This window comes from Ciconia boyciana, chromosome 1 (assembly GCF_034638445.1).
Source record: "Ciconia boyciana chromosome 1, ASM3463844v1, whole genome shotgun sequence".
NCBI classification, from domain to species: Eukaryota; Metazoa; Chordata; class Aves; order Ciconiiformes; family Ciconiidae; genus Ciconia; species Ciconia boyciana.
In genome coordinates this window covers 69,420,403-69,447,066 of record NC_132934.1, presented here as the reverse complement: position 1 = coordinate 69,447,066, position 26,664 = coordinate 69,420,403, and the positions used below count along the sequence as shown (strand labels likewise).

The following is a 26,664-nucleotide window of genomic DNA, read 5'->3' as shown; positions in this document are numbered from 1 at the left end:
TCTGCCGCTTCTATTATCCCATTTAATGTGCTGCACCAATGCTGCACTCAGTAGCACATCTATAATACGTACCTTAGTTTTACTTCAGGCCTTTGACAGCCAGTTTCCCCCTCCACATCCTTACGAGAAACCTAACAATCTAACGTGGCTTTGCATTTCATATTAAATAAGTCATTTGTAAAGGTGCAAAAGATGATGGGAAGATACCCTAACAAATGGGTTAATCCATAGCCATAGAGTCAAGCTATTCAACAGGTCACTCTAGACATTTATAATCTTTCTGCTGCCACATCTATAGTTATTTATAATTCATACTTCTTGTGACGATAATGAGCTTATACAGCGTGCCTCTCATCCGAGCGTGCAGTTTGCCACTTGCTGCTATTCATCAAGTTCAGCCATTGGGCTCCTTTGATTCATTGGTCTCCAGACACAGATGAGGGGATGGCAATCTCAATTGAATGTTGCCACAACGGAGAGGTTCGACTATTAATAAATAATCGCTCACATTAGGAAGCGATCAGTTAACCGGCAGAGTCCTTTTTTTCGTGCCATTTTTTGCTTCCCACTGCCCATTTTCTCTCCTCTCTTCTCGCCTGTGTGAGGTCCTCAGACATGGCTTGGAGGACGAGCACCTCGGCAGGACCTGCGCTGGATGCTGCCCAGGCACCGTCGCTGCCCAGCCTCGTCGGTCCTCTGCAAACCTCAGCGCCAGGCGGTGGCACAGCACCAACCCACCGGTGCCGGCAGGAGCCCACCTCATGCCACACGCTCCTGGTCCCAACCCCGGGTCCCCCGCGGGGAAGAGATGGTGCCAGGGTGACCTGCCAGCATCCTGCAGTGCAACAGGGAGGCCTGATGGACAGAGATCAAAGGTCAGGGGGGGTTTTCGGGGGTGTGGATGTGACCTCTTTAAAGCAAGCATGGCCCGACCGCTGGTTGGAGAAGCCGAGACCCGTCTTCAGGAATCAGAGTAATCCTGGGTGATTTTATCCCACTCCACTTCCCTAAATCTGCGGCTGCTGCTGCTCGGTGAGGGGATTAAGGGGCTGGCGGGGGATTACGTAGCCGCTGCAGCTCCCGGCACGGAGCTCCCTCCCGGCACGGCCGCTCCTCGGGGCGCAGAGACGCGCTGCACCCGTGGGTGCCCACTGACGAAGGTCCCTGGTGGGTTTTTGGCCACCTGCCTGGCACCGGAGACCCCTGACGGCGCCCGGCAGCAGGAGCGACGTCCCCAAGGCAAAGGCAGCTGGGGTCACCCCGGGGCTCGGCCCCACAGCGGGAGGGCACCCGGCCCGGCAGCATGGCGGGGGCTGTGTGGGACAACCCCCGGGGCAGCAGGAAGGGCGGGAAGCCCCCGCATCCCACCGGCCAGTCCCCTTGCTGATGGTTGGCGCGTGGAGGATGGGGCCCTGGGCCATCCCCTGGATGATGCTCTGGCTTTTCTGCCTCCTGCCCTCCGCCAGGGCCCAGACAAAGATCCCGCTGGAGACGTAAGTGTTTCCCTCTCTCTGGCGTGGGTCGTTTCTGGCGTGGAGTGGGCAATGCTGTGGGGATGGGCGGGCAGGTGGGAGTGCCTCCCCGGCGGTGGCAGGCACCGCGGGTGCAGGCTCCTCCGGCAGGGCACGTCGCTGCGGGGGGGGTGGCGTTTCCTTACGATGGTGGCCATGGCTCCTGGGAGAGGACAAGGGTACAGGAGCCACAAATTCAGCTCCCAGGTCTAGCACGGATGCAATGCCTCATTTTCCCCGTTCATCAAGCAGAGCGATGATACTCATCTGCTTTAGTTAAGCACTTTGACATCTATTAATGCTCTGCTTAGTGCACTCGGCAGCAGAAGGCAAAACCAATTTAAAGAAATGTTCGTAAAACCCCACCGCTGGTGCAACCTGTGGAGATTCAGCCATGGAGGCAGACATCAGTGGCTCCAGTTTAGCAGCTCCCCAGTTTAGCAGAGCAGTTCCAGCAGACACTGCTTGTTTGCAGCCTGCCAGGGCCACCCCGGGGATGCACAGCACGAGTCAGGATCTGGCCGTGGCAGGCATACGCACGGGGTGTTTGAGCAAAGACACGTCTCTTCGACACACGTGAGATCCAGATCGTGCAGTGCAAGGTTTGCAGCTCCCAAGCTCTGATCACTTGCGCTGGTCTGGTACACTGATGGCCGAAAAAAGCCTTCGTGCGCACATACGCAGCCTGGGTAATACACACACGCATGTTTATTCATGTGTGTGGATGTTAGTGAGGGGGGAGGCTAAATAGAGGAAAGAGGCCACGGCACCTTTTCTTGCTTGTTCCTGCTCCACCTTACTCCAAAGGGCGTAATAGCCCTTCCCAGAGCCCTGGAGCACAGGAATGAAAAGCTGCGCTGCAATACAAAGTATAAACAGCCATGTTTCGTGCATGCACTGCATTTGGGTCTGGGTGCTAGTGCACATGCAGGGAATCTTGATGCACCTTTTTGGATGTGGGCTTGCAGGGCACCCATGCCCACATGCGTGTTGGTGTCCACAAGCGGCTCCTCTGGCACGGTCGCTGTGGGAAAGCTCCCCGCCAGCAGTGCATCCCACCCCGGCAGCCCGCCAGGAGGCTAACAGCTCTCAGCAAACCCAGTTTATAAAAATTTCACCTTGTTAAGCTGATTTAGGCAAGTCAAATCCTTTAAGGATTAAAAATGTCAGCACCACGGTTGGTAAAAGTTGTTGTGGGGCAGCTTCTCTGGAGCTGGGATATGTCTGTTTGTGCAGGACAGCGGGTTGGTCTGGAGAGGAGACAACACTGCCATCCAGTTTTAGGAGGAGATATGTCCGATAAACTGACCAAAGTCAGCTCAAGCCCTTTCCTGAGACTGAGAGAATGTTTTATATTAAAAAATTGCCAATAAGACCCTTGCAGATGTGCTCGCCAATACAGCCCACGTGATTACCAAGAGTTGCACTGACTTTATCGGGGGGGTCTCAGGAAACTTTGCCACCAATTTTATTCTTGGCTGCACTATCAAGCCCTTCCTCAGCAAAGTGCTTCTGATTTGGGTTTCACAAAAAGGACTCGTGTTACACAGAATAAAATCCAACTTCTGATAACTTCAAACTGTGCAAAATAAAAATCAGCTTTCCATGCCCAGGGTAAATACTGCATGGAAGTACCTTTTGGCCTTGAAATTTGTGGCATTAAGAAGCCAGCCCATCCTTGCTGCTGTTTTCACCACTGAATACAAGTGCAGGGATTACAGGCAGGCAATCTCTGACCAAATCCTTTTCTGATGTGTTTGGTTATAATGTGATTGTGTTACTATTGAGAAAAGAGTTACGTCACTTTGCATAATTTGGAACTTATTCATGGACAAGAATAAAGAATAAACAATAGAAAAAGAGCTTTTCTCCCTGGTACTGAAACCAGACCAACAGCTGAATTAATCCCTGGTGTTTCAAATCCACTCATGAATTCAACTAAAACACAAAAGTTGCCCTTTTCAAATGAAATTTCAGTAGAAGAACACATTGGCCAGAGGACCAAAGGGAGTAAATCAGCAGAAAATGGTCGTGCTCCATAGATTACACAGGGACATTTTGGGGACACAAAACCAGAGGCTGTTGAACACCAGCTGGATTCAATCACAGTTAAGTGATACAAGGCTAAGTCGGCCCATGCTGCTCCCCAGGTTGCGCCCAGCTTTGCGGCACCACGCTCAGTTTGTCTCCAACTTATTCACATCTTTGCAAAGCTCACTCCGCTTTAACTCTGGCGGTGCAAAAAGTCTGCTCAGTCAATTAACTAGCAACGTGTCTGGGGTGCAGGTTCAGCACAGAAACCACCTCCTCTTTCCTCCTGGCCACTAATCTGCTCATCAGCTGGCCATGGCAAGGGCAGGAATGCTTGCAGCTGAGAGGATGGTGAGGATTTGGGGCTGGCTGCTCAGCCTTTGCTTCTTGGAGTACTGGAAACATCAGGAAATGCTGGTGGGAGAGGTGAAGATCAACCTGGTATGGCCTCTTTAGGCTGTCCCTACCGCCTCTGTACATCTGCTCCTGAGTTCACAGAGGCAGAAGCCTTAGATGAAATTTCTCTGCAACCTGATGAATTTTAGACTGACCTTTTCTCTCACTTGTTTATGAAAAAAATAAAGAAACCTATTTAAATTCAGCAGGCTGCCCTTAATTTCCCAGTACTCTGAAGTCACTCCCTTCCCTCACAAATAATTGTCTTTTAAATATGTAAATGCCAGCATATTTCTGCCTCTTCACTTGCCTCCTTTTCAACCTGATGAAATGCCACCATATATTTTTAATTACCCACTCTTCAGCCCTGCCACACAGGGCTTCGGGACCTTTGTGCCCTCTCATTCCTCTGTGCCCCGTAACTTTCCAACCAGCCCTCCAAAGCTGCTGGTCTCTGGCCCTCTCTCTGCTCCCCCCTGCCTTTGTGCCTCCTTCCTCCCCTCCTCCTCCTCATGCCCTTTGCCTCTCCCAGGGCGAGGGGGTTTTGCAGCGTGGTGCCTCAGAGAGCTGCTTGGAGATCAGCAGAAATATCAGCCCCCGATATTTGGCTCAGAAGTGGTGGCTCAGAAGTGGCTGTGGGGCTCCTGCCTCGGGCGGGTTGGGAGAGCCCTCCCCAGCTGACCGTCCGACACCCGCGTAGAAATCATGAAATTACACAAATCCTGAACGTTTTATGCTCGAGTTCTGCTGTGACTGGAAGTTTCAAGGGTCATATATTTAGGCTTCTTTTGCGACATCCTCAAAGGCTAAAAATCGACCTTCCCTCTTCCCGTTTTTATGAAAGCGGAGAATCCCAAGTCATGGTGGACTTCAGGACTTCACAAACAAGCAGATCCATGAGCAGCAGGGCTGGGTCTTCTACGAAACTGTGTCTATGGCTGACGTCTCTACTGACTGACCATTGCTAAGCTCTTACTGCAGACCTTTTACCTCAGTAACAGCATCTTTCTGCTGAAGCTGCCCAACCGCACTCGCTAGTCAGAAATTAATATCACAGATTCATCCACCCCGCTGGGCTGAAAAATGATGAGGGCTGGAAGGAATAGGGGCACACGCACAGCCACAGCCACGACACAAAACAGAAAGACCAGGATGACGAGCACCTCATTTTTGGGGGAAGGAAAATGGGGTAAAAATAAACCTCCCTGCTAAAATTACTATCATCCCAAACTTCACGTTTAGGTTCTCTCTTTCTACAGTAAAAGGTGAGGAGACTGGAGAATGTTAGTTAATATCAGCACAACACATCTCATACATAAAAGTTATAAAGCCAGCAGCAGCAGATGGGCATCGAGTTAAATGTTGATTCAGAGATCCTCATACCTCAGGGAATGCGTTAGTCACTACAACAAACAGGAAAGCATCCCATGGGGTCCCTGTTTCTGGTTTCCTCTTTCATTCTAGGCTTGCTAGAATAACTCTCACACAGGGCAATAAATCCTGGTCTCCTAGCAAATACCCATATTCTTTTTTCTCTAAGAATGAAATGAAGAGATAAAAGCTCTGGCTGTCAAAATAAGATGCAGAGCACAATATCAAAAAAAAAAAAAGGGGGGGGGGGGGAAGAAGACTTGTTCTTATTGACTTCAGCTGGTGCTAGATCACACTCAGTGATTAGAAATGAGCAACTCATTGCCAATTAAGGAGTGATTAAAAAAGGCACCCACTCTCTCATTATGCTCTTTATAGGCAGTAGAGAGAGGTGCAGGTCAGAGCAGAAGCCTTATGTATACTCCAAATCATCCCCTATAGCACCCTATCTGTCTCTGTTTCCAAGAGGGGAGCCTAAACAGGCTTTCCTAGGCTAAAGTTAGCTGTTGTGATTATTCCACTATTGCTGCATTGGCTTTACTCCAGAGCTCATCTCTAAGTTGGCGTATTATTCTGCCAGGAAAGTGGTGCAATGCACTGGGAAATCAGGCCCTGAGGTTAAAGTCTGCTTAGGACTGGAAGCCATAGGTAAGGCTCTGCACCCCATAAATAAGTAGTGTATTCTGTAAGTGGAGAAGGCCATTTATTCCATTAAATAAATCTCTCCTAAGTGAATCCCTGTTGAAGGAACTGCATGTAGGTGGAACTGCCTAACGTGAATCATGTAACAGATTTCTGATGAAGTGCTCTGTCAATTACAAGAGCCATCTATTTTGATTTGGATGGCTCAGTGTTCAGGCTGCTCTTCAACATCCTTATGTTCTCCATGTGGTATTGCTATCATCAGTTATTTACAGGATGGCACAAATGCGAGTACTGTTTTACAATGATGAGGTGCATAATCTCCTCTGGCATTATCAAGCCATAGTATCTCCATTGAAAGCAGTGAATTCATCTGGCTTGTTAGTCTCTGCTCCACGCAGCTCTAGGAACTGAATCCAAGGGGTGAATCTTGACAACTTCTTTCAGGTCTGACACTTATTTCTCTTCAGCAGTCTTGACATTAGGTGTCTAGCCCTTCACCCCAGGCTCCATCTGCAATCAGTGAAGACAAATAGGTGTCTGCGGAGCTATTTATTTCACTTTACTAACAACAGAGGAAAACAGGTGATATCCAAGACCAAATGTACAACTTCCGCACCTCTAAAGTTAGGCAAGGCAAATTCCACATGCTGACCAAGACCAGCAGAACTCAATGTTTCTCCTCACTGAGCAATGTCCTGGGCAGAATGTCCAAGAGCAGCGCTTGTTTCCTGCCTTACCGCTTGTCTGGCTAGCAATATGGGGAGAAATCATTGTCATTGCCACTATAGTGGCTTAGAGGAATATGGAGCGGGTGGGGGACTGTTCATACTCACAAAAATGGAGTTTTCCCTGTCTGAAGAAGTAGGCAGTTCTGCTGACTTTAAATTATTAACACTGACTTTCCTTTTTTCCCCTCTTTTTAGGGTGAAGTCTTGGGCAGATGCCTTTGGTGGGGAGCTGTACTCCATTGTGACTAAGTATTCAGGCTCTCTCCTGTTGCAGAAGGTAGGCAAAAGCTGCAAGGGTTCCCCTGGCTTTGCATCATCTCCCCACGTAGCCCTCCAAGGTTTCCCCCTGGGGTGAAAGAAAGCGAAGCACATAGGTCTCCAGCTAACTTTCAAAACCATGCAGGTTCATATCCATAAGCAGAGTGATGCCCTGTGGCCATTCTCCATGAACTGGAGAGGAGGATTCATCTAATGCCTTTCCTGCTTTCATTAGCTATGGCCATACACTACCTAAGCTGTCCCATTTTTTAAAAAATACTTTTTAACAGTATTCCTCATGGTTCCCCTCTGACGATCGTTTCATGCCCTTCCACACTGACCCTTCACTCCTCCCTTCCTAAGTGCGTATCAGTCCCTCTCCTCCTGCTCATCACTCACCTGCTCACCATCACCCCTCCTGCAGCTCTCCAGCTGGCACTCTTTTTTTTATTTCTGCTTCCTCATCTGTCTTCCTCCAGTCACTCATCAATTCTTTGAATCGCACCTTTAAAACTCTGCTTTGGACAGGGTCTCTGAGGCAGGTGCCCTGGAAGCAGTGATCTTCCAGGGGTGCAGAGCTCTTCCTCCTTCATGCCTGGCATACCTGGCTTGGTCACCAAACAACAGGCACTGCTGTGCTAAACTGTGCTGGCATTAAAAGGTGTAGCTCCAGGGGCTTTAAATAAATGTTCCCTTTTGCAGCTGTAGAGAAGTTGCCTTGTTACCTTTGGTTCCTGAAGTCGGGGTGAGCAGCTGCTGCTCTTTCAGGCTCGGTGAACTCTGCGCTGCAGCAGCAGGGCTGTATGGATCAGCACCTCCCAAGTGCTGCTCAGGGGGCCGGTGGCTGCCAAGGGGGATGCAGTCCCCTCTCCACCTCATGTGGCTGTCCAGTTCCTCTTCTTTACTCTTTCTCTGATTCTTCTCTTCAACACAAGCCATACATTGCCTCTTAGGCCTTTTAGGTGTCTGATTTCTGTCTAGTAATAGAACTAGTAATAACACCTACATCCCAGTGCAAAAAGGGATCTGGATATCATTTGACTTGCCTTGCTCTCAGTTTCCCTGTCCCCACAGTGCTGCTTTCTGTCTGGAGGAAGGGAGCATCTCCTGCAGCATCACCTTTGCTAGGCTTGGCCAAGAAAGGCCTTCAGCAGCCATCACAAAGGTCTATACTGACCATCAGCGCTTCTTAGGAGGAATGTGCCACCTTCCAATAAAAAGTTGTCAGCACTGGTGTAGGTACTTCATGCCCTAATCATGAGGCAGCTGTGGTGTGATAAAAGTTTGTCTTTTAGCAGTTTTGATGATGCTTCTGCACTGCCTATTCTTCTATGGGGTCCCCAAATGCTAGTGCCAAAGGCGAAGTGACATGCTACAGCATCTCTGGTGGATGCTGGAGCTCCAGTGGGCAGGAGATACAGATTGGGGTTATTCAATAGTCGGGTATCTGTGTCTGATGCTGTATAGGTATTTGCTGTCCAACAGAAAGTCTGCAGATACCAGCTTTTTCTGAAAGATGCTAAGGACGTCACCTTATTGTGTGAAGAAATACTGCAGCCTTTATGTCTTCTCCTTACTGCTTCAACACAGCCAACTTGTGCTGCTTCTGTGGCTACTTCTACTTCAGTGGCTAATCTGTTAGATTAAGGGGGTTCACGTTCCTTAAGGTCCAAAAATCAGTGGGACTAAGCAGAACAGGGCTTAGCTTGAAAATAGCAGTGTTGCAAAAGTTAACAGTGGAAGCCAAGGATGGCAGATGTGGCACTGAGGTGGGTATTAAGATAGCTGTGCTGTGTTGGCCCTCTGGAGATGTTGCACCAGGTCATTTCACCTCCCTCTGTCCACACTATATGTTTTGACTCTTGGGATCTTGATCTCTTTGGGGTAGGGGTTATATGAGACCTGTAGATGCTACTATAGTACCACTAAAAATGACAGTCATGGCAACCAGATCATGAACAAAAATTCACAACTCTCAGCTTTTGGTGTAATTTGCTGGAAGCAAAGAAAACTCATTTCTGATGGAAAAGAAGCCTGAATGTAACCCAATCCAATCTAGCACTCGTGTCAAGGGGAGTCAAGGCAGAGCTATATTTCCCTGGTGGTCTGACAGCCTTATAAAATAATCGCACTTGCCTGCCCCAGTCCATGTCCACATGGTTTTGCTCTTGGAGAGGGGAAGGTGTCTGGTTTGCTCTTGCACATGTTGGGGCCTGGATGCAGCACAGACTGATCGTGCTTTGCAGTCTCTGGACATCCCCGAGCAGGACACAGTGTCTGTCACCTGTGACTCAGAGGGAAAATGTCCTTCAGTGAGTCACTGTCACCACTTCCAGCAGGGGGTACAGATGAGCTTGATCCAGCCTTGCTCTGTTAACACTTCACCGAAGAGTCATCTCCTTAATGCATGTCCTGCCTTAACTTTACTTAAGCAGTTTAAACAGCTCAGGTTTACTGTTCACCCCTCAAGTGCCACTCCTTGAGCTCTTTCATTTCCCCTTATTTCCCAGGGATCAGGGAAATGGTCCCAGGGATGCCCCCTTATTTCCCAGGGGAAATAGGAAAGGACCAGCCAGCACCCACTTCTTCAGTCCTTCTCTCAGCCTCCATTTCTTTAGCAAGCACAGGCATCTTCTCACAAATCAGCATCTCAAAGCAGGGACCATCCTGGAGGTCTCCCTCTGCATCGCTGACACTTACAGCGCTGCAGAAGGCCAGCTTAAGAAGGACGCAGACAAATCTTTTACTAGTAGGCAATATTTTCATGCCCCATGAGATCCACCTTGGCAGACCCTGAATGGCTTTATGTAGATCACTGCACTGGTCCAGACTGCAGGCAAGTCAGGCCTGGGGAGCCAAATGTACCAAGTCTGGAAATCCAAACACATGTGCTCCCCAGGCACCTTTCTCTTTTTGGGCCATTGTCTCTTTTTCACATGAAGTAGTTCTCTGTGTGCATGAGTATACGCAGATCAGCAGAAGGATGGGGAGCACAGTGTAGAGGCCCAGACAATTCTTTCCTTGGTGCTTGTTTAAGTTGATGGGCATTTTGCCGTTGACGAAATACAAACTGAGAGATAGCAGCACCTTCCAAATTTGACTTCATGTCTCCCTTGTGCCTAATAGGCTTGAAGTAACTAGCTTATTGTTGCTTCGAGAGCCATAACTTCCCAGTTACTGAATGTTTTGCATGTAAACCTTCTCTCTAATATTTAGCATAAATTTCCTTTTGTGGCTTTGAGTTTGTTTGGATTTCTTTGGGGTTTTTTTCTTCATTTCCCTCAGAAGAACCCTAATATGTTGCAAACCTGAACCGTCAATTTCTTACCAGGCTTTATTGTTCCCAGAGACCTGGTGAACCAGTAGACAACTCTTGAACCCACAAAGGCAGGTTCTCACCCTGGATCAGAGAGCTTTGAGAAAACCCCTATGTCACTCTGTCCTAAGCACTCAAGAGATGAAATTAAACCTCACAGAGGTAGCAAAAGCTGAAGAGTGGCTTCAGTTTGATGGCTGAAGCATTCGTTGTATTCTCTTGACCATTATGCAGCAGAGGTTAAGATAAGCTTGTGCACTTGTCTGGCACATCAGCCTGGCTCAGAGATTGTGGATCTGTATTAAAATGCTGGCCAGGGTCTAGGACAGCTGAGAGCAATACAGCCGGAGCAAAGAGGCAAAGTGAAAGGCTTAGGAGGAGGAGGGCAGTAGAGTCTCCCAGAGCTAAGGAACAGAAAGCTTGAACCTGTGGCTTGTTAGGTCTGTTTGCCACAGTCCTGCTGCTGCAGTTGGCCAGGCAGTGACCAAAGGCCTGGGGCCATTGACTGCAGCCATGCTGGGAGGACACCATGGTGGTTCTGGGCTTCTCAGGGCTTGCCTCCGAGTGATAGAAACACCATCAGCTTCAGCAGACCCAAAACTTAATTTTTCTTCTACTATGTTAACAATGCATTATAAGTGTTTCTGAGAATTATCTCCTGCTTCCTTCTGTAGCTGAGGTGCCGATCACCGTTCCTGGTGGATAGGGCTAAGAAAGGACAGCAGGGCTCAGCTCCAGCTATGTAATTACTAGAAAGCACTACAAATAACTACATGGCAAAGAACAGACAAATTAAAGAAGTTCAGTCAAGACATTTTCCTGGGTGAAGATGAAAGGAATGTCTTTCACACTCTTAATATAGTTTCACTAGCAGTGAGTAATGCAACACTGTGTACTTCAATGGGCTAAATTTCATGGAGGTGGGAACAAGAAAATATAGTTGGTGACATATCTCTGTTCACAGATAAAACTTAGGATACTGAATCCTGGATCTTCCACTTCTAAGTCACCACCCCCTCCACTGCGGAAGGAGAATCTTAATGAATTGCTCCTGCTGTTTTAAGGGAATACGAAGTACTAGATGAATATGAAAAGCTTTTCTACTAGATCAGAGTTAACTTTCTGGCCCTGTTTCAATGTCAGATCCTTTCAGCAAGTTCTCCCAAGCCAGTAGCTGATTTCTGTTCTGTAAATTCTAATGATCTGATAACCTGAACCCTAAACTCAGGTTATGCAGGTTAATCTTGGTCAGCTACAAGCACCTGTGTTGACACTTGCTGTGCACTTTCAGCCATGGTGTCTGGTAATAGTATTGAAATCACAGGTACTACACTGTTGCCCACCTTTGGGAACTCTTGCAGTGAATATTCATTAATAGCAGGAGATTTTAGTGGCAGGAATACAGATACAAAATGGTTTGCTGGATCATTTGTAGGAAAAAAGCTCAAAGGGGATCTGAGCTCAAACCTGGTGTATTCCTTGCAGCCAACTAAATCTTTGCAGAAGGCTTTTTGGGTTTTTTGTCTTCCCAGCTCTGGCTAGTTCCCAGGGCTGAGATGTGTGTACAGTATTAGCAGACTGCTCGTGATTACTTTTACTCTAATAACATCTACTTATCAATGTGTCAAAAGCACATTAAAAAATAATTGAGAGGTAGAGCCCTGTTCTTTTTAATTCAAGATATGACCCAAGGTAACCGATGGCAGGTCACTTTGTAAAGCACATGCTTGCCCGTGCTGGTGTGGTCCCCCCCTTTGCTAGCTTTCCCAGGGGAGATTACCCTCCTCCCCCCCGAGGAGGGCCTGATTAAAGCCTTGCCTGGCAGAGATCACTGCCCTCCCGACGAAACCATGACATGGAGCTAAATGGGACAGGCACCAGCTGCGATGTGTGCTGTGGTCTCGTCAGCAGCCAGGGACCTCAGTGGGGGGGTGGTTGTTGCACCTGCCTCTTTCGGCACCATGGTTATGCTAACCTTCGTGCTCAGCCCGACCTCTTCCTCCCCCGCCCATCCCAGCTACCCAGCTGCAGCAGAGGGGATGCGAGGCCTGGCATTTTTAATCCAGTAAAACCCTTGCTGTTAATCATGTCAGGCAGAGCGAGCAGCCTCCCCGCCATGCCTGCTGCAGGCTGGATGCTGCTGCTATTTCTGTATGACCTCCTCAGCCTGCCCCATCCTCAAGGCGTTCCTTATTCCACCTGTGCTGAGCCACCCTCCCGGATGGTCAATGAGCTTCTTGAACAAAAGCAGCTCCACTGGTTCTCCCTAAAGACATGCAAAGTGTTGTCCCCCCCATTTTCTTCTAATTCGAAAGTGCCATTAAAGCCCCTGCCATCCCCTTACCCTTTTCACAGCTTTATTTTGTACCAGTGCAAGAAGTCCAGCTGTGGCTGAGATTGCTGCTATGGTGCTAATGCAACATGAAGATGGAGGGGATGTGTATACTCTGCAGAGAAATTATGATGAGGGACCAGGAAAATTCAATTTCTTGCTTTCGTGCTTCCACAAAACACTCTCATTGCTGGGGAGAGAAGGCTCTGTCTTTTCTGAAATAGGTTAATCATATTGTGTCCTTTTGCAGATTTTTTTACTCTCTTTCTGCCTGTCTCTGTTAGCTTTGGGATTTTTTGAAAAGGAGAAATAAAGGCCATTGTATCTAGTCTTGAAAGGGCAGATTTAGGGAGGCAGATTAGTTACCCAGTTTGGGAGTACTCTCAGGTTTTTAATGCCTAGATTATATTAAACACGGACAGAAGAAACTGGTTATTTCTAAAGCTGTCAGACCCAGATCTTCCTCATTAAGGCATCTCTCCCAGTGGAGGCAGCACTAAGTAGCCATGCTCATAATTCCTAGTTTCTGGGAATTGCCTCTGCGCTGCTCTTGGCCGAAAGCATGCTCATGTGTGCTGAATAAGTAGCATCATAACTGTCTTGCTGACCTTTCCTTGGCAGTCTCCCACCTAAGCACCAAGCAGACAGTTCTTGCTGCAGACCTGACAAGTTATCCTACAGATATGATGGTGCTGTGGGAGGACAGGACATGCACTAACATGACATCTCTCCCACTAGTGCCCCAGAGCACATATGACCTAGGAGGCAATGTAATGACAGCATACAGCTCCGTTCCCCTGCCCATCCCTCTGTCTTAAGTAAATTTGAGGTATGTGGTGCATATAAGGCCATTATGGATGTAAGCACAAAGTGTATTTTAGGTTTTCAAAAGTTGGCCTTCTGCTTCTCTCCCTTATTTTCAGGCATCAATAGCTTCAGGTACATTGCTGTTTTCAACAGCCACAAGCACACAATTAGATCAGTTGCTTTTACTTAGTCAAAACATTTTGTGTTATGGCCAGTGATCTGCACATGCCCAAATTATGAAGTGAAAAGGGAGGAAAGGCAAAGATGGGAGAAGGTGCTAAATCAGACCAGTTCTTTCAACACATCTTTCTTTGTCAAAGACAATACCCAGCTAACAATAATAGATTTACCCCTCTCCTTATAAGCCCCCTGCTCAGCAGGATTTTCTGCTTTCCCTTGGGTAGAAGTACAAAGATGTGGAGCCAACTCTGAAGATCAAAGAGGTGGATGGCTTGGAGCTGGTGAAGAAGTTCTCAGAGCAGATGGAAAGCATGCTCCGCAGGAAGGTTGAAGCCGTTGAGGTATGACCACAGGGTCTGTGGGAGGAAAGTCCTCTCCCGTCAGCCCCAGAGCAGTAGATGCAGGCCTCCTGCCTGTACCAGGAGCGTGTGGGCGCAGAGGTTGCATGAGGACTTCCTTGCCCAACCAAATGCCTGCTGGTGCAGCTGGCTCACTCTGAGCTTTAAGTAGACACTGGTGGGAGGATGTGGGCGTTCAGACAAGGGAATGCTGGCTTCTCCTTCAGCCCAAAGTAGGAAATAAGATAAAAACAAAGTCTAGGAATAAATATGAGGGAATGAACACTCTTTTAGGAGAAAAGAGGTTTGATTCTATAGCTGTTTAAAGAGAAAAAACCTCTCACAAGTGAAAATAAAGTTCAGCCTTGCATAATGCCTTCTGGGCCGTTGAAGACTGGTAGCTTGTTTCAGCTGTGTGTGTGGCTCAAGGGAAATTCCTGCAGACCCTGAACATGAGCTGCAAGGAAGGTGCTTGGATGTCAAGCTGTGTACATGGGGAAGCGTGAAGGAGGTGGCAAGAGGTGTTTAGCTGTTGCTGTGTTGGAGATCAGAGCAGGTAATCATTATGGCCCCTCTTATTTCTTACATCTAAGGATCTATCATATTCCCTTATATTTACCCACTATGAAAAGCATATTTCTGTAGTCTCAGAGCCTTGATTTTTTAAGGTGTCTAATGTGGAAAAGTCATCCAGAAACAGATCATTTGAATCTCAAGGTGAAATGTGGGCATATTTAGATCCAGAGCTTTGGCCCATAACATTAAATTCATAGCCAGACTTTTCCAATGTTTAGATTGCCTTATCCTTTGTGAAGGAGCAAAAAGTAGTTTTGCTGAGACTGTTGCTGAAAGCATGTACATGTTTAGCTGTATTCCTTCCCAGTCTGTACCAATTGGGAATTAGTGCCTTGAAGCGTCATTTTGGAGAATACTAGTTGATTATATTGCCTTCCATAAACGGTAAGAGCTTATAAATGGCCACAGCATTGCTGAGCCCTTTACGAAATCAAGTCATGGTCTTTGTCTTGGTAACAATACCAGACTGAGACTCCCACAAGGCCTTTTCCTTTGACGAGATACTGACATCAGGCTGGGTCTGAAATGCCTTTCCCATGGCTTTTTGGAAGGGTTCACGGAAAATGAAATTAAATCTCTGGCTGTTGTTTCTCTAAACGGACATGTTTCTGTTTGTATATGTCCTGTGATATCTAAGATTGCTCAGGGGTTTAGTAGGGACTCTGGAGTAAGTAGGTGTGAATATACTTGGCAGTAAATAGCTGTGAATATACCTTCCAAGCTGTAAAGTTGCAGCACGGAATGACAGGTCAGCAGAAAAGGAGGGAAAGAGGGAAGTTTATAGCCCCGTGACTCTGTGTTGTGGTGAAGGAGGCAGTTGTGTGTCTTTTCATTAACTGTGTGAATGGCTGATACAGCTGGAAGAGCTTCTGGAGGGCTTTCCACAGCACCCCCTCATCTTTCTTTCTGTGTGCTTGTGTTAGAGGTTGGTGGAAGCAGCAGAAGACGCAGATCTGAACCATGAGTACAATTCCTCACTGGAGGTAAGTTTATCCTGGTCAGTGACAAAATGACACACATCCTCAGAGAGACTAGCCAAAAGGCAGACCTAGCAGCACCAGCCACCTCAGGTTCCTGGACAGGTTAGGAGTTCCCTTGTCTTCAGGACACTCATCTTGTCTAGAAACTAGTGTGAGTCAGACACCTTTGGCAGATCCCAAACCCAGTAACACCAAGGAGATTAGTCCCTTTGGCTCCAGGAGGGGAAGGATTTGGGAAGACATTGGGTTGTGTGATGTTATGGGCATTACATCTACTGCACACCAATTTTGTCATTATGCAACACATTAGTGCAAATTAGCTGGTGCTTTGTGGGTTACTTGACTGGAAAATTACCTAAAAGTTGAGCGTGTATGAGCAATGAGGAGGATGCTGTTACAAATACCCACAGCAAACCATTAATCCCAATGAGCTGAATTTCTCACCCTCTTTCTCAACAGCTCCCATCATCTTTTCTCTACCCTGCAGACACTCACTTGTCAGGACTTCCCGTTAGGTGAAAGTTTGGTGCTGTCCAAGCAATTTGGATAATTGGCTTTCTGTTAGTAACTGTTTGTAGCCAAGCTATGGGATTATTGCTGGTGAAGGGGACTGGAGTGAAAACTCTAATGAAAGAAGTCCACAGTACAAGCACAGAGGCCTTAGCAGAAGTACAGGCTACGCCTGCAAGTATACCTCTCCGTGCTGGGAAAGGGTGGGAATGAAAACAGTTCTTGAAATCAAGCTTGCTACCAATTTCACCTCTCCTACCTCTTTATTTAAGAATCACATTACAGTCATGCTAATTGGGTCAGCTGCATTCACAGTAAGAGTCATGGGTGAGTTGAGGTACATGACTCTGTATTCGCACACACAATTCGCACCCCCTGAGTACTGCTGGTGCTTGAACATAAATCCTTAAATAACCTCTGCCCTCAGATAAAGTCAACAAAAACATCTTAAAAACATCTGTTATCCAAGGGTGAAGCGTGTCCGGAAGATGCTAAAGTGACTGTAGATGCTATATAGCCAGTGGGCTTCACAGGGGGAAAACTGCATTGTCTTTGAGCACATTCTGCTCTATCCTTTGCTCTTGATGAGTGCCTGCTGCTTGGAGTGATAGAGTGAGAGGATAATCCTGGCTGGATGTACATCAGGAGTTAACTCTAGTAAATGACAGCTGTAGAGACAGGGCAAGTAAGGTCAGCATCGGCATGCCCTGTAGCAAACCTGGGAGCCAGACCCAGTGAGACACTCCACCTTTCTGGCTAGTCACTTAAATACCTCTGAGGGATCACAGGAGTCTTCCACTGTGTCCCTTTGCTCTCAGGTGGCTCTTCTGCTGCTGGTTATGACCATGCTTTTAGTCATGTGGGCATGTGACAATAAGAAACTGAGCAGAAACCATCATTTGGGCAGCTTGACACTTTTCAGTTGGCAATGGCTTTTGTTTACTGCTCATCTTGATCCTATTTGAAGCCCGAAGTCTCCAGATGTCCCTTTTTTATGTTTTAAAGAGTGTTTTTCTTCAGGCAGTACTAGTAATGGTCTGTCTTATTCTCTCTTGTTGCCTTTCTCTTTTCCATCGTCTTCAACAACAGTTTGACTACTACAACTCTCTCCTGATTAATGAGAAGGATGAAAACGACAATTACGTGGAGCTTGGAGATGAATTCATTTTGGAGCCAAATGAGCATTTCAATAACCTGCTGGTGAACACAACATACAGTGATATCCAGCTCCCCACCAACGTCTACAACAAAGGTAATGGCCTCTACTTTCTCACTACTAGTAGGTTGCTGTGGAAACTTTCAGTAATAATACTGAAATAAAGGATGGGAATAGAAAAAAAACAACTGACAGAAAAGAAAACAGGGTTGGAAAGATACTGTCCCAAGGCACAGTCATGTCTGTGCTGTAGTCTGTCACTGTGACAGGGCTTAGGTATAATCTGCTCTTGGAAAACCTCTAATGATGGACAGTCCTCCATCTTAGGCAGGCAGTATAGTCTCCTAGTGTTCATCTACCCAACCAAAGATGCTGTGAAACAAACTGTGATGTGAATTTATTGGCAATTGTTACTCTATACAAAGGGTCAGATCTATCAAGGATTTTAGGTGTCAAGGATCTCATTGATTTCAGCTGAGAACTTAGACCCCGAGTACCTTTATGTTATTAGGCACTAACACCTCACGGGGACACTCTTAACTCCCAGTGAGCATATCCGTAGGGGACTGGGGGTAATTCACAACTGCTACTGGGACATGACTGTTCTGGGCTATTTTCCATTCCCAGCAAACCCTTGGCACTTTGGCAGCTGCAGGAGCCCAGGGAGGCACTGAAGCTCACATGGCCTCATCTGTGCCCGGACTGTGTCCTCTCCCCCTGCACATTCACACCACTCAGCTACACACCAGAAACTGGTCCATCTCCAGGCCGGTCAGCACACTGCCAAATCTGCAGGCCGACACTTTACTGCTCTTTTTGGCCAACACTTGAAGCTGCCTGAACTGGCTCCTTCCCTGCCTCCCCATCAGCTCTTCCCCTTGCATACATTTTGGCAGGAAAAAAAAGCACCATTACTTCTCTCATAGATGGAGCTCATTTACAATCTTCAGGACCAGACAGGGCAGGCTCTGGTGACTATGCTCACAACTGCTATGTTATTTAGAGGGACAATAGAGGGAGTTCTATTTCTCCCATGATTTTAAATTAATTCCATCTGTTCTCACAGCCCCAGACACTAAAATCTTGCTCACAATGGAGCCACTAGCAGAGCTGGCTGTGGGTAGCTACAGCAGAGCTACACAAAGTAGGCTCCTGCCTAGAGCAGCATACAGAAAGAGGTGGCCAAATGGCCACTGTCAGAGACAGCAGAGGGGCACTTCCCAGCTACCTGATTTCTTGCCTGTACAGCTTGACACAAACAATCCAGCTGCTCCAGCTATGGCTGGAGGATGAGCAGGAGATGGAGGAGGAGAAGGGCTGCTGCCATGCCTGGGGCTCCTCCCAGGAGCAGTGCCTGGCAGTACTCGCTCCCTCTCTTGCAAACAGCTGCACGCCTGACCCTCCACAGCTCTTCTGGCTCCCCTCCTGCATTAGTTACTTTGGCCTCATCACTGGGGAGTCACAGTTCAATTTTTCCCCTATTTTGACCGAAACTGCCTTTAGTAAAGTGACTAAACAGGAAGTGGTAGGTCAAAGCCCCATCCCTTTCAACATTAATACAGTTAATCCTACAATGACCAGTTTCTTATAATTCCCTGTTTCTATTGCTGCTGCTCTGTTTGGTCTCCTGAGGCAATGAGTCAACACAGACACCAAATATACACTGCCTTTTATGAGTTCTTGCAAGTCTGCAACTTCCTATTGATTCTGATGAGATCAGGGGCAAGGGAGGACAGCTCAGGCTTCATGAAAGAAAGGGCAGGCAAAGAAGAAAAGAAAGAGTTGTTGGGGAAAAGAGGAGAGAGAGAAACGGCATGTAAATCCTAGAGCTTCTCTGTCTTAGGTAATTACATCTAGCATAAATTTAAACACTCTTTGTAGAAAGGCTGTTCCACTCAGTGGTGCATTAGGCAGTCGCCTTACAACAGCCACACGTCCCCTCTTCGGCAGCAGCTGAGTCCTGCCTGTGTGATGTGCCAGTTGTGCTCCGCACAGTGCTGGTTCTCCTGGGTCTCTCGGAGCCCTCTTCCAACCAGACATAATGCCCAAGGGCAGACAAGGCTGGAAAGAGAAATGGGGATAATAGCGTATGACCAAGCTGAGATCACCTGTAGTGGCCAGTGGTGACCTGCCCTCCAGGATTTACCTGAATGATGCATCCAGTTCTCTGCCCAATGTCAAAGCTTTGGACAAGGCTGCATTCCTCCTGGGGTTGCCTTTGTTTCCAGCCCCCTCCTCCACTGGGGGTGGTGGGTGTCCTCCTCTCTTTTGCACACTCTTTTCCCCATTTTTCTATTCTTTCCCCCACAGACCCTGACATCCTGAATGGTGTTTACATGTCAGAAGCCTTGAATCCTATTTTTGTGGACAACTTTGAAAGGGATCCCACGCTGACCTGGCAGTACTTCGGCAGCTCCACTGGATTCTTCAGGCTCTACCCAGGTAAAAGAGCAGAGATCAGCTTTGCTCTGTCAGCATAACACAATAGTCTTGCAGGACAGGGTCTGTGCCATGGAAGAGCCCAATCTGGGAAGGTTGGGGGCAGTGTGGCCCCATGAAGGGCAGGGTTCAGTGAGCAAAATACTCAGTGCATAGGCTCCTGCCACTTAGGCTGAAGGAATGTTGTCCATGGCAGGCATAAGCCCCTTTTTCCCAAGTGGGCCAGCCCCCCAGGCATGTTGCCCTTGCAACCCCAGAGGAGTCTGCTTGCAGGGGTGTGCCTCGGGCAGGCTGCCCTCCAAAAAGCTCACAGAACACCATACAGGACCTGTGAATCTTGCAGGTGGAGTGGGGAGGCTGCAGAAAGCTCCCTGCCTCATGCTCCCCTGTGGCTTTTAGTGACGGCCACAGCCTCTCTCCATCTCCAAGGCCACACATGGCAAATGCAGCTGGTCGGCCTGACTTATCCACTCGCCAGCTGCGAGCGGCACGTAAGGTCACGGCGCAAGAGGGAGGCCCCGTGCTCGGAGGAACCCACGAGATCCCCCGCAGCTGTAGCTTGGCCTGGTGGCCCCTTTGTCAGATGGCTGCATGCCCTTGTTCTGTGACCTGTCACGTGTTGTGGAAGGGGAAAGCAGAGATGACTGAACAGAGCCTTTAGCAGGGAATCTGGGACACGTCTCTGTCACTGCTGCTGCTTTTTTATGCTCTCACCCACCCTTGGGGAGAAAAAGATGTTGTTGAGAACTACATCAAAGTGGCAGAAAGTTCAAAGTAAGTGCCATTGCTCCCCAAATTTGAACAGACAATGCTTATGTACCTTTTTTTAATAGGAAATTTAATAAACAGTTTACTGAGAACTGCTGAAGACCATGCAGCTCTACTTGTATTTCTGCAGAATGGCTGCTGCTATTGCTGGCCAGACTTGCATGCCCCGACAGGGTAGCTGGGTCTCAGCAGTGAACAGCAGAAGTGCAGGCGCCTGGGGAGCGGGGAGCAGATGCCTGCCTGTCTGTGTGTGTTGATTGCTCCTTTTGCTGCTACCTTCAGGAATAAAGTGGCTACCAGATGAGAACGGAGTTATCTCCTTTGACTGCAGAAATCGTGGCTGGTAAGAGTTTTGGAGAGACTTGGCCAAAGCACCTTTCAGTCTTCCTCTCTCTCTCTTTTCCAAGATGACACCTTGGTGAGTTGCTGATCAGCAGTTACTGTCCCATGCGAGAGATGAGGGGTATGTAAACAAAGGCAATAGCAGGTTAGGAAGCCCTACCACCTGCCAGTGCCATCTTTCCGTAGGGCATCTAACATGTGCCACATGGAAATTGCCACCGGTGTACATTCATCTGTCCCTTCCTCCTTATAATTATGTGACCGGAGGGATGGGGCTGTTCAGACTCCAGAAATGTGAGGCATTTACTCAGTCTACTCAGCATGGCTAAAGGAGGCTTTAGCAATTGTCACTCTCATCTGAATTTGGACATACATCTGCAGAAGGCCCAGCACTTGCCAATGTGGGAAGTGAGATGCTGGGGCTGGTGGGAGAGGCAGGTTGGTAGGAAGGGACCCATCGGATGCCCAGTCTGACCCTGCGGTATAGCTGTGCTTGTGGTGCGTGTTATGCTGTGGCTAGCATCATGTGACAGCAGCATGCCCAGCGTTCCTCCTCCCCTTCTTTTTATAAAGGTACATCCAAGCGGCCACCTCTCCCAAGGACATTGTCATCATTGTGGACGTCAGTGGGAGCATGAAGGGCCTGCGGATGACCATTGCCAAACACACCATCGTTACCATTTTAGATACTCTGGGAGAAAATGACTTTGTCAACATCATTGCAGTAAGTATGTCCCATTTCCAGTGCTGAGTTGTCTGTCTTGTGCCTCATACCAACCCTTCAGTCTCCTTAGCAAACTACAAGCGTTACAGTGGCGTAACTACAACACTTAGTACCTATGTTGGATGGGGGATTAAAACCAACTACCCTTGGGAAGTCACCTTCGTGTGGTCAGCAGGGTGGCTGCTAAGTAATCTCACCCCCCCTCTGTGGAAGATGTCAGCTGCATCTTTTTGCTTTTTGCTTACTGTCTTTTTGCTTACTTAGGGATGTGACTGCAACAGGTAACAAAGTGCTGTAGAGAGACACCTGAGCTAATAAATTCACCTAGCATAACATAGCATAATACTGTGTTTGGGTCCAGTAGCAGTATAATCCTCAGGATAATGTTTCCAGGCTAGAAAATTACCACCATATGCCTTTTTGTGCACCAACATCCTGCAAGGCTGCAATCTGGATCAGAGTCAATCTGCACAGGCCTGCATGGAGTTTGGTCAGGTTGCCTTGGTGTTACTCTCTCCCTTTTTAAGCCCTGCCCAGGATGAGGGTGGGCCGGTTACCCACAGAGAACCAGCACTGACCACAGAAAGCAGAACTTTTCCATGATCCATGCCAAGACTGGGGGGTTTGGTGCCAGGTCAAAGGCAGATGGCTGCTCACCTCCTAATTTTCAAAGCTAACTCAAGCACCATCTCTTTCCCCAAGCTTCTTTCTATAAAAGTTTTCCAGGGCACGGTCACTGAGATATAAAGTCTACTTTTGGTTGATAGCTTCTTATTGTGTAAGATAGATAGAAGCTCCAGTGGTGACAGTTGTGTCTTTATGTGGCTGGATAGATGGAAGAGTGAACAGTGGTGGCAGAAAAATGGAGGGAAGTCATTAAGGAGTTTGAAATATCATCTCCTCTTCAAAAACAAACCCAGAAAGAGCATATAGTATGTATTCCTTTACTGTACTCACACCAAGAACCTACTGGCTCAGACACATTATAGTCTGACCTAAGCTCCTATTGATCAGCTGAGCATCAGTGGCCTCTTAGCCATGTTCTTATGAACTATGCTCTTCTGAACCTTGCAGAAAAGGTTTACACTGGCATATTTGACCTCATATATGTATCGGGCTAGAAGCATACACCCCACTAATTATCACAGTTCCGTGGATGTGCAGTAACTTGATATGTCATCGTTCAGCCATGCGTTAGAGGCATCAGACATTAGGCTACAAAACCACTTGCAAGGTTCAGCTGGCGACTTGGGACTTGTAAGGTCTCTAAAAGTCAAAAGTATGCGCAAATAGTGCTAGAAGCAAGGCTAGGGGCACAAGCTAACAGCGTGGAGAAAATCTCTACAGCGTGAGTGGAAAAAAAGGTAACTTTGTATGTGTAGATACACCCAGATAAAACGCAGCATGTTTTGTGAATTTTCTCCCATTACAACCCCTTTCTTTTCATTTTCTCTTTGCAGTACAATGATTATGTTCATTTTATCGAACCCTGTTTTAAGGGTATCCTGGTCCAAGCAGACAGAGATAACAGAGAGGTGAGTACCAGGCTCCTATCGATGTTATTCAGGTAGCTCTCTTAACGTAAGAAGTACATGGGGTTAAGATGCTGTGACATGAAACTCCAGGGACAAGAAACAACCATCTCCCAGAAGCGTGCGGGTTTGCATTTCAGAAACAAGCACCAGTTCAGTGGTGTGTGCCGGCTCCGTGTTTCACCTTTGCTTACATGAAGCTGCTGTAACATGGGGTCAGCTGGCAGCAACCAGCTTCCCTGTGTCACAACAGACTCGGCACCACCACTGCCAGAGCACGAGTGGAACTGGCCCAGGCTGCTGTGGAAAAATACAGTGTGCAGAGGGCAAAGGTTCTCAGTCTCTGAAACCCCACACGCTCAGCCCTCAGAAAGGAGAAAAATCAGCCCTTTCCTGGTGAACACGTTCTCAGCCTGGCCTGATCCTTCGCCAGGATGGACCGCCAGCAAGCTTTCTTGGATGAGGGGTTTTGCCTCTCTGATCCAGGGGGGCTCAGCAGCCCCGAGGTGATCAACCTGCGTCCGGCTGCTCCACCACCCTCTGGGCTGACTCATATTTTTACCTGTTCTTACTGGGGTTTTTTTCTTCCTTTTTCTCTCTATATTAATACCACAGAGGTAGCACATCCCTTCATGTCTTCAACAACCAGATTTCTCTCCAAATTTCTTTCCCAGCTTAGCCCTGGGCCACAGAATATGACTCTAGAGGGTAATGTCTCCTGCAGTGTTTCCCAAAGGATCCCCAAGCCTTTTGGACACTATCTTGCGGAGAGCACTCTCTAAGGGTTTCACTTACAACCAGATCAATGCCTCTTAAGTAGTAGACAAGCATTCATTTTTATTTTTTTTTCCCCAATCCTGTTGCTCTTGCATGCACAGGAGTTTTGGTTTGTTTTTTTTTCCTGAAGGGGTGGATAAGGGAAAGTCCGATTTCTAACAGTTCTGTCCCTTGTGTGATATTTCATGTACTGCCAATGGTTCACAGCCCACAGGCTGAGAAATGCAGTCCTGCTGTGGCTGTGTGGGCAAAGGTGCAACACGATGGCACTGCCAATGGAGTGGCCACTTGACTTCCCCACCTCATCCATCACGGTGCTGCACTGCCCTGCCAGCAGTGGCAAAGGATCAGGAGCCAAATGGCACAGACTCTTCCAGGTTATCCTTTCCTCCCCTGGTTGAAGGGAGCACCCTGCCTGCAACTCATTGCTCCCTTTTTCCCCTCTCTTCTTGCCAGCACTTCAAGCAGCTGGTAGATGAACTGCAGGCAAAAGGAGTGGGGACTGTGAACAAGGCTTTGACAGAGTCCTTCAAAATCCTGAGAGAGGTAAGAGTCAGGAACGAGTGTCTCTGCCCACCCCTACTTTCCCCTCTACATCTAATGACTTAGCACATGCCTCACGGTGCTGCAGGGAGGAGGTGGTATGAGCTGATCTCACGGGCCCCAAATTTGCAACAGGCAGTGTGCAGGGGTGACCTGGCTTTGGGGAGGTGTCGGTTTGTGCGTGATGGCCCAGGGCTGCCGATCCCTGCCCAGGAGGGATTGGGAGCTGGCAAGGCTGTGGCCTCATAAGTGTTTCCTTAATGAGCCCCACAACTGGGCATCGCCCGTCCACCTTGGTTATAGATGGTGGCAATACAATATAACTGATCAGCTGAGGGCAACCTTTCTGGCCATAAGTAATGTTATTAGTGAGCCTTGGTAAGTAGATGATGATGAAGATGTGAAAGATTATTCTCAGGCTTCAGATTTATTTCAATGTCACTTTGCTGAGTATCAGTGCTTTGGGAAGAAATCCCAGGTACAGGAGAATTAATCAGTCAGTCTGATCACGTCCTGTGATAAGAATCATAAATTATTCATTGCCTTATGTGAACAACTGGGACTTCAGTAGCCTGGAGGTAAACATACGACTTACTTAACTCTGTTTCCTAAGGAATGTTAACAAAAAAAGGACCAAGAACCAGCTGAACACCCCCACCTCCTCATGGCACTGTCTATAGTGGGGTTGGCCTCAAGATGCCAGTGTCTTTGGTGCTGACAAAAATACATACACAGTACGATGCTAGTGGCCATAATGATGGTGTTGATGTTAAAGGTAGTGTGCTAGAGGTACTGACACCCTGGGAAGGATTCTCCACTCTTACTTATTTTACAAACTGAAACTTAAAGTTTGTTGGCTGTGCTAATGTTGTTCCTAATTTATGCCAGTGCAAACATGATCAGAGTTGAACCCAGGGATGGTGGTAGCTGAGCTGACTTGTCAGTGGTAATAGAAGCATAATGGTTTTAATGGCAACCCGAGAAGTGTGGTGCAGCCTTGGCATTGCAGTAATAGGCTGGCAGTGCTCCTAGTAGTAATGGTTCAACATCTTTGGAGGAAGATAGTTACTGAGATGACCAGGGAAGCAGTAATGATATAAACCTAGAACAATTATATGGACTAGATGCCTGCTAGATTTATCTACCTGTATCCTTGCACTTTATGACAAAATTAACTTTATCTTTAAAACCAAAGATCCAGAGCCTATATAGGCCTGTGTTGTACAAATCAGAATATTTAAACATTTTTTCCACCAGAGGAAAAATGATTTCTTAATATCTAATGTAGTACTGGTTATGTACAGTGACAACAGATTAAAGCAGCCCAATGCAGCACAACTGCAGGCTCTCTCAACCAGCACAGCTTTGAAGGTCTCACTGGAGAATAATGGAGCATAACCCTAAAGAAAGCCTGCTTGCCCCTGCTGAAATAGCAGCCGGTGTTCATGCCAGGCACAAACACCAAAACTGGTCTGGTTCCACTAATGAGGAGACCTCACACCTCCTTTCTGGCAGGCATGGCTCACCCACTAGACTAGGCAATCCTCATGCCTCCAGGAGGCAGGACCTCTATAAAACCCTGCATACTTTGAGCCAGGCATGCCCACTGGAAACAGAAGGTACATGGTGGAACAGCTGAGACAGAAAAAAACTGTCCTCCACTGACATAGCTGGACCAAAAATACCGCCAGAGAGAGTGATGTCCATGCAGCCCAGTGGACTAATGTAATTCCAATGCAGTATTAGAGAAGAAATTATTTGGCAGGTAGAGAAAATATTTTTCCTCTCTATTTGGCATCAAAAATGCAGTCAACAGTTTAAATAGTCATCACTTATCTTGATCCTTGTTGATTCTCCCTTGGCTAATGAGCTCAAAACAGCTCTGAGATTGCTCTTAGTACAGAACCCAGTGGTGCTAAAACCTGATGTCCTTCTGATGTTATTCACTCACAAGGTGAGGTGCTGCTTCCCTCATGCCTTTGGTTATCACCTCAGATCTGGGGAGAGGGCAACAGGGGAGAGATGCTCAGGCATTTGAGCATCTTTCCTTTGAGCATCTGCAGATGAGGAAAGGTGGCTGTTTTCTCAGTGACTGCTGGTGTCGTGCTTCTCTGCATCTTGAAAACCACTGTCCATGAAACAGGAGTTCAGAAACAGTAACTTTGTTGTCAAAGAAAGGTGTAAAACAGGGCTATAGATCTCTTCCACCCAGGTTTCCTTTCCCAGTAACACTGGTTGCAGCTTTCTCGCAGCGTCATTCACTGTAGCATGGACCACGACTGCCACCTCTTCAGCAAAATGGGACCTCAGTCCAAGGTCACTGAAGCCATCAGCTGGGAGCCTTGTTTGCAGCCAGCTGTGGGACAGCTGCACGTGCAGCAGGAGGCCTGCAGGACCTCCTGCA

The 26,664-nt window shown here is 47.6% G+C and overlaps 1 protein-coding gene across 1 annotated transcript in view; it reads left to right on the top strand.

Moving 5' to 3' along the window:
• Nucleotides 1–1,386: 1,386 nt before the first annotated feature.
• Nucleotides 1,387–26,664, top strand: part of CACNA2D4 (calcium voltage-gated channel auxiliary subunit alpha2delta 4) — a 125,502-nt gene continuing 100,224 nt past the window's right edge. Inside the window, exons 1-10 of the mRNA XM_072873295.1 lie at nucleotides 1,387–1,493; nucleotides 6,878–6,959; nucleotides 13,800–13,916; nucleotides 15,413–15,472; nucleotides 17,069–17,231; nucleotides 19,446–19,577; nucleotides 20,625–20,685; nucleotides 21,258–21,408; nucleotides 22,869–22,943; nucleotides 24,174–24,263. Of these exons, the coding sequence (XP_072729396.1) occupies nucleotides 1,387–1,493; nucleotides 6,878–6,959; nucleotides 13,800–13,916; nucleotides 15,413–15,472; nucleotides 17,069–17,231; nucleotides 19,446–19,577; nucleotides 20,625–20,685; nucleotides 21,258–21,408; nucleotides 22,869–22,943; nucleotides 24,174–24,263 (1,038 nt within the window). The remainder of the gene's footprint in view (nucleotides 1,494–6,877; nucleotides 6,960–13,799; nucleotides 13,917–15,412; nucleotides 15,473–17,068; nucleotides 17,232–19,445; nucleotides 19,578–20,624; nucleotides 20,686–21,257; nucleotides 21,409–22,868; nucleotides 22,944–24,173; nucleotides 24,264–26,664) is intronic.